The sequence below is a fragment of the Zingiber officinale genome, chromosome 3B (assembly GCF_018446385.1).
Source record: "Zingiber officinale cultivar Zhangliang chromosome 3B, Zo_v1.1, whole genome shotgun sequence".
Taxonomy (NCBI): Eukaryota; Viridiplantae; Streptophyta; class Magnoliopsida; order Zingiberales; family Zingiberaceae; genus Zingiber; species Zingiber officinale.
This window is the reverse complement of record NC_055991.1, coordinates 24,027,995-24,035,561: the sequence shown is the minus strand read 5'-3', so window position 1 is coordinate 24,035,561 and position 7,567 is coordinate 24,027,995. Positions and strand designations below refer to the sequence as shown.

The 7,567-nt window shown below is 38.5% G+C and overlaps 1 protein-coding gene across 1 annotated transcript; it reads left to right on the top strand.

Moving 5' to 3' along the window:
- The first annotated feature begins 2,095 nt into the window (after positions 1-2,095).
- On the top strand, positions 2,096-7,218 carry LOC122056210 (hydroxymethylglutaryl-CoA synthase-like). The gene is made up of 12 exons (XM_042618044.1): positions 2,096-2,317; positions 2,982-3,088; positions 3,615-3,747; positions 3,945-4,088; positions 4,174-4,332; positions 4,548-4,621; positions 4,700-4,775; positions 4,868-4,923; positions 6,163-6,250; positions 6,331-6,471; positions 6,551-6,700; positions 6,783-7,218. The coding sequence occupies exons 1-12, from the start codon at positions 2,243-2,245 to the stop codon at positions 6,990-6,992; spliced, it is 1,413 nt and encodes a 470-aa protein (XP_042473978.1). The 5' UTR covers positions 2,096-2,242; the 3' UTR covers positions 6,993-7,218.
- Positions 7,219-7,567: the final 349 nt, after the last annotated feature.

The following is a 7,567-nucleotide window of genomic DNA, read 5'->3' as shown; positions in this document are numbered from 1 at the left end:
CTCCTTCGACTAGACTTGAAGGGAAGACATGTGATCCGGTGGTAAGGATCGGGGGCCCACAAAGGAAGGGGTCAATGACACGGGAGAGTCAAAGGTCCGACCGAGCAGGGAGGGAGTCTCTTGGCCGACCGGCCTGAGTAGACCCCGGGCCGGCACGAAGACAGCTCGACCTCAGGTTGAGCTTCCGACGCTCACAAGCTCCTTTATCGAGAAATCGCTATGCCGAGTAGCTAAGCTGCTCGGCCGAATTGCAGAACAACTAGTCGATGCCCCATCCGAGTATGTGACCGAGTGACAGTCTCGCCCGGTCCGAAGTGCGTGTATACCCGGGCGCCCGGGAAGCCAAGCGAGCAGCCCGACCAGCCCAATTAGAGACAAGGGGCTTAGAAGAAGACAAAAGGGGCAGCTAGTGATATCATTCTTGAGACGTCTGTCGGCGACAAGCAGCATGGTCGGCGGCCGGGCCGTACCAAGGATCGTACGGAGGAAGTTTCCGCTGCCATGACAGAGATATGTTCGGACAATTGCGGTATGACGTCAGACATGCTTTTCTGACACAGCCATTCCAAGGTATGCTTTGAGGAACGTACACGCCTTGGGAAGCGTGCACGCGCCTCTCCGGGGTCCTATATAAAGACCCCCGGACTTCGACGGAGGTATGATTTTTCTCTTTATCTATTGTAGCCACAGTGTCTATTCTGCCTCTGTCTCTTCTTGTCATCGCATGACTTGAGCGTCGGAGGGTCATCGCCGGGAACTCCTTCCCGGCCCGACTTTGTTGCAGGTTCATCGGAGGCTTACGTTTCTGCGAAGATCACCGGGGTGCAACAGAGAGCGCCACGCCCCCAGTTTTCATCGACTCAGTGCGCGGACAGGATCAATTTTCTCTTCATTTTCCCCATCACACTTTTTCTCTCATCACTCTCTCTCATCATATGTTTTATCTCTCATTCAACTTTTTCTCCTATCTAATTTTTTCTCTTATTTGCCTCTAAGGGCAAAAAAGGAAATTTAGGTTTATTCCAATTGAAAATATTCAACTAACCAAATATTATTTTTAAGAATAATACCCAAACTCATACTCATTCCTATTCTATAATACTATAATATCTATTCCCATTTGAATTCTTAAGAAAGCATCCAACACCACCTAAGTATAAGATGAGTCCATTTTGAAAGCCTCTATTTATTTTTCATTTTATTGGTCCATCAATTAATAATATGATCAATACTAGATTTTAAAGAATATCTAAGTATAAGATGAGTCCATTTTGAAAGCCTCTATTTATTTTTCATTTTATTGGTCCATCAATTAATAATATGATATTTAAAAAAATATCATCAATACTAGATTTTAAAGAATATCATCGTGATGTTAAATTTTAAAAAACAACAACACGCATAAATCTAAAATGATATTATATTTTAAAAATTAATATTATAATAATGCTGATTTTTAAAGTGTAGTATAACTAAGTAAAGAATAAATAGAAAATAAGTATGTTTTTTATAAAAGTTAAATGTATTTTTTGAAATTTTATAATTTTAAATGCGTACTCATTTATTATCGTAGGGTCAGTGCACACAGGACAGAAGAATGATAGTGTGAATCTGGAGTGTCGTTGATGATATTTAATCAAGAAAAGATTTCGCATCCCCATACAGGCCAATATCTCTAACTTTCCAGACTGGACCACGTGTCTGTGTTATGAAAGGAGGGTAAGAGAAAGGGGATGGGTTGGCAGATAAATTAACCAGACCCGGTCGAAGAGCAGGCGGACAATCCGAAGACGGCCAAACATGCACACGTTCGTCACGTGCTGCTCGGATGCAAATGGGACAGTTGGCGTTGTCAGTTCGAGGGGCCCTCTTTAATATGCTCCGCCTATCCGATTTCAATCCGTATTGACTGCAAGATTTTGATCCGACGGAACGATCCGTTTTCCGGCTCCGGATGGCTGTAGTCCTTGTCTCCTTGATCTGGCCACAGTGCGCCGAGGACCCAGAAAGGGCACGATTGTTATTAACGCCAACATTGTGTCCGGAGTTGTAGGCATGTGGCTGCCCCGGGGAGTACAAATATCGCCGCGGCCGCTTCATTCCCATCCCACCCACCCAAACAGCTTGGCATCCCACGTTTCGTCCGGGTCTCAGGGAGATTTGGCTTCGAGGAGGCGAGCGTCGACCGGTCGAGCGAAGCAGAGATCGAAGAAGAAGGACGGGGGTTTGCTCTTTGTTAGAGATGGAATCAGGGAGGCCGAAGGATGTGGGGATTCTCGCGATGGACATTTACTTCCCGCCGACTTGCGTACAACAGGTACGGATTCTCCGAGTCGCTTTGAGTTATCGAGTTTTCTCTGTGGTTCGACGTCGTTCTGATCTGTGGATTTGTGTGTGTGTGTGTGTGTGTGTGTTGGTTGGTTGGTTGGTTGGGCAGGATGGCGGGTCTTTGGGGTTCTTTTTATCATTTCGATCGATTTGGGCCTGTGGAGATGGTTTTGTCCTGGGTGGATTGTTAATCGTTGGGTTATCTTGAGAGAGTTTTTGGGATGTAGGATCTTTGGACTGGATTGTCCTAGAGCCTTTGTCGTTCGCTTGATTGCGATCTGTACGCGTGGAATCGTCCTTGTTGGATTTTCCTATCAAACTGTGGCCGTTGTCTCTCTTCTCTAAGAAAGTGGTTTTTGTCAAATCATGTTTTGGGTATATAACTAACAAATTCTGAAAAGGAGTTTTGTGGTAACAACTGGATAAAAAGGAAACAGAACTGTTGGTCGAAACTAGATTCGTCTCTATACCCGTAAGTTTTTGTATATATTCGGATTTCCTGGGCTGAACCTTTTCTTCAATTCTTCTTGGCATTGACCTCACGAATGTTTTGAGAATGCAATAATTTTCCGTTTATAACTATTTCATCTCAGTATCGTAATAATCCTAAATGGAATGCCTGATAATGTTACTATTATATTTTCTCGCTGCAGGAAGCGCTTGAGGCTCATGATGGGGCAAGTAAAGGGAAATACACTATTGGGCTTGGCCAAGATTGTATGGCCTTCTGCACTGACGTGGAAGATGTGATCTCTATGAGGTAACTAGCCACCTGTATTGTTCCCACGAGATGAAAATGGAAGGACGTAAGGGTTTTCATATTGAAGTTAAGGACGAAATGTCCTTCAAATATCTGTTTGATGCTTTAGGTAGTCAGTTTAGGCTACTTCAGAGTAATATATTTTCCGTGGTAGTTTGATCTGTATATATAGTTTTGGTTGTAACTAAATCACTCAGACATGGAACAGTCAATCAAGTTTCCATTGTGTAGCCAATTCATAGTTGTATTTTCTTCATTGATTTGATTTTAATATAATGGATTCTACTTAGTATATTTTTTCTTCTGCATGTTTATATACATGGCCTCTGAAAGTATGCAAGCTTAGATGATTTTAGTACACAGTGACTCATTCAACTATATCTCTCTTGACTAGCTTATATCATTGTTGACTTCCATGCTGGTTGTACTTAGAAGTTATGGTAGTTCTGTCTATTTGGCTTTATGCAATTTTTTGGACATCTTATTTTTCTTGCTCAAATTTCAATTCTAATTGTATTCTTTTCAGCTTGACAGTTGTAACATCCCTCCTAAAGAAGTATCAAATTGATCCAAAACAGATTGGCCGTCTAGAAGTTGGTAGTGAGACAGTCATAGACAAAAGCAAGTCCATCAAGACTTGGATAATGCAAATATTTGAGGTGCATCTCCTTGGCAAGCTTGTTTCGTCTGCTTGTTTAAACATCAGTTTTATAGTTCACATCTCATCATGTATTGTGTTTGTAGAATTGACATCCTGTTTTTCTTTTTCATGTTAAATAAAGTCAATCAAGTGCAAATTATTTCCTTACTATGAATAAGGATCTTTGTCTTCTTATCATAAACCTGAAAAATGCAGGAATATGATAATACTGATGTTGAAGGCGTTGACTCAACAAATGCATGCTACGGTGGAACAGCTGCCTTGTTTAACTGTGTGAACTGGGTAGAAAGTAACTCATGGGATGGGCGTTATGGATTGGTTGTGTGTACAGATAGTGGAGTATGATTCGGGAACTGCTTGATTTCTCATGATAACCAACTTTTGTGAAGTTTTCCTGTACTTACTAGTTCTTCGTTTCCCCTAGGTTTATGCAGAAGGGCCTGCTCGGCCTACTGGTGGTGCAGCTGCTGTCGCAATGCTGATTGGACCAAATGCCCCAATTTGCTTTGAAAGTAAATACAGGGGGACACATATGAGTCATGTCTATGATTTCTATAAGCCAAACCTTGCGAGTGAATATCCGGTTTGTTTGTTTGCTTTCAACGTTAATCCAAGTTATCATTTAATTCTGTTTGGGTACCATACAACTATGAATTAGTGGTTTTTATAAGTTATCCTTTAAAGTGTCAGTGGATGAAATATTTTGTTAAGAGTTCGTTTCCAGGGTTTAGTTTCAACTAAGTTTACTTTTGGAAATCTTTATACTCATGATTCTCATATTTTATTGCACTGATCTAGGTTGTTGATGGGAAGCTATCGCAGACATGCTACCTTATGGCCCTTAATACTTGTTATAACCACTACTGCAGCAAGCAAGTCATGGAATATTGTTATTTTTTTTTTCTTATTTTGTTTCTTGAAGCTCTAAGTGAGTCATTTGATTTTGTTAGGTTTGAAAAGTTTGAAGGCAAACAGTTTTCAATCTCTCATTCAGATTATTTTGTTTTTCATTCTCCCTATAACAAGGTATATCTGGTTTATTTCATAATTTATTGTTTCTTTTTGTCTTCAAAATTTAAACTACTTTTGTTCATTTTCTTTCTATTGTTTCACAACAGCTAGTACAGAAAGGTTTTGCTCGTCTCTACTTTAATGACTTCCTGCGCAATACAAGGTTATTTCTTGTCAACTTTCCTTATCCTGTTTTTTCTTGATCTTTCTTAGGGAAAAGTACACTTAATTTCTTTAGAAATACATTAACTTTCTTTAAAAAATAGATTTTTTTTATTCGAGTTTTCTTGCTTCTGGCTTCTTATCTTTAATGTCTGCTCAAGAAATACTCACTGGAACTTGCAATATCCTTTTGCCATTAGTTTATTTACATGCTAGTTATAGGTTCACAATACTGATATCACATAACATATGACGCTTAATGCTATTTGTAATTTATCCTCTCTCTGGTCAGTTTCCTTCAGTCTCAGCCTTCTGGGCTTGTAAGAACACAACTAGATCATTATCTAATCAAAAGATTTGAAATACTAAACTTTGCAGCTCATTCTTTCATGATTTCCAATTAAATGTTTGGATGGTAGAACACAGAATGTGAGTGACATTGAGCACTCTCTCATCTATAAACACTGTTTAATTCTTTTCATGCTAACCATCTGAATCGGTAACATTGTATAGAAATTGTATTGTCTGTTCATTACAGTAACCCTTATGTTGGCTATCAATTAGTACCTGTCTATAAATGTTTATGGTGATCTATAACACAATTAACTGAAATGTATGGTTCTGGCTCATTGCCTGATCATTCACAACTGTGACTTCCAGATCCATCTTGTTGCAAATCTACTCTCTCATTCAGTTGTATCATTAAAAGAGTTCATGCCACCTTTTCAATTGGGTTGCAGTTTAATGCTTTTATATGTATTTCGTCTTGAGGTCACAATCTCCTCAGGGTTAGCTACAAACTATTTGGGTTATTTATTGTAAGACCCAAAGATATTCAACTCTGGGAGCTGAGTTTCTCAAAACCAGTAATAGCGTCTACAATATATATGGTAGTTTACTGTGCCCTGATGAAGATCTGCACCAAGTAGCTGATTGGTCCTGCTAGGGATTGGACTGAGGCAAAACCACCATAGGCTATAGATAAAGCTCTGTTCCAATTCTCATTGGAATGAAATGGAACAATTTGAGACCATCTGGCACTACTGTTTTAGCTGAAATTTTTTTGTTCTTAACTAGACTCCTGTCTAAATCTTTGAATTTCGTATCTCATTGAAAATAGATCATTACGGGCAGAAAATATTCCCTACTAACTAATTATAAGACATCCATAAATATTAATTATAGCAATTTTATCCTCTTCCATGATGATGATCAAACTCTGTTTTCTTGTTGTGGTTAGTGTTGTTGAGAAGGATGTGAAAGAGAAGCTGGAGCCTTTTACAAAATTGAGTGGTGACGAAAGTTATGAAAGTCGTGATCTTGAAAAGGTAATTATTTTGTTTGTTTAGTCTGATGAAAATTCAGATTTATAATCCTATTAGCTCATTTCATGCTTAAAACTGTTCAGGCTTCACAGCAAGTTGCCAAACCTTTATATGATGCAAAAGTTCAACCCTCTACTTTGTTGCCAAAACAACTTGGAAATATGTACACTGCATCTCTTTATGCTGCATTTGCATCTGTCATCCACAACAAACATAAAACTCTGGTAACATAATTTCTTTTATTGCCATATTTTCAAGAACTCAAATAAATGGGGTTAATTTGGTTTTCTATTTTTTGTGTAGGTTGGCCAGCGGATTGTTATGTTCTCATATGGAAGTGGCCTTACCTCAACTATGTTTTCTTTCAAACTTCAGAATGGGCAACATCCATTTAGCCTGCCAAACATTGCTTCCGTTCTTAATGTATCAGAAAAACTTGAGAGACGACATGTGGTATGTAATCTCGATGAAGGAAACTAGTTATTTCTTCTTGCTACTAGTTCAAGGTTTTTATATGTTTTGCTTGCTTCTTTAGGTTTCACCTGAAAAGTTTGTGGAGACGTTGAAGTTGATGGAACACAGATACGGAGCCAAGGATTTCGAAACAAGCAGAGACACAAACTTACTGACACCTGGAACCTTCTACCTCGTCAATGTTGACTCCATGTACCGTCGATATTATGCAAGGAAAAATGTAGAGGAAGCTACACATGGGGAAAATGGTTCTTTAGCCAATGGTCACTGATGATGTCCCTCCAGAATAGGGAAGCTGGCAATGAACCAGGTGATGCTGTTGCTGAATAGTTTTTCTAGTGTTGATGTAACCTTTGAACTTAGCACTCTGATAAATGGATTTGGTATATGAAGTAGCAAGAGATTTGTTTGAGCTACCTTCCTATAGTGAGTAGAGAACTTTGTGATTGGATATGTAGCTATGCAATTAAGAAAGTATTAATTATTTTAACCGATTAGATTATTTGCTGGCCGCTGTTCATGCATGGAAAAGACAAGGTATAAACTAGGATTAGGCACTCTAGTTTATTATTATGTTTGGTTTGTATTTGTTGAGGGATGGTTCATATTTGGATGAGTTACGAAAGAAAAAATCCGTTAAGATTTTTCGTAATAAAATTTTGTTATGATTTTATATAATAAAATTTTGTTACGATTTTTTATAATAGAATTTTGTTATGATTTTTTATAATAAAATTCTGTTATGATTTTATCGCGTCTAGGGTTTGTGTATTATTTATAGGAGTTATTGTAAATTTATTGTACAACAACAATCACAAGAATCATGTAATATGATTCTCTTGTGTA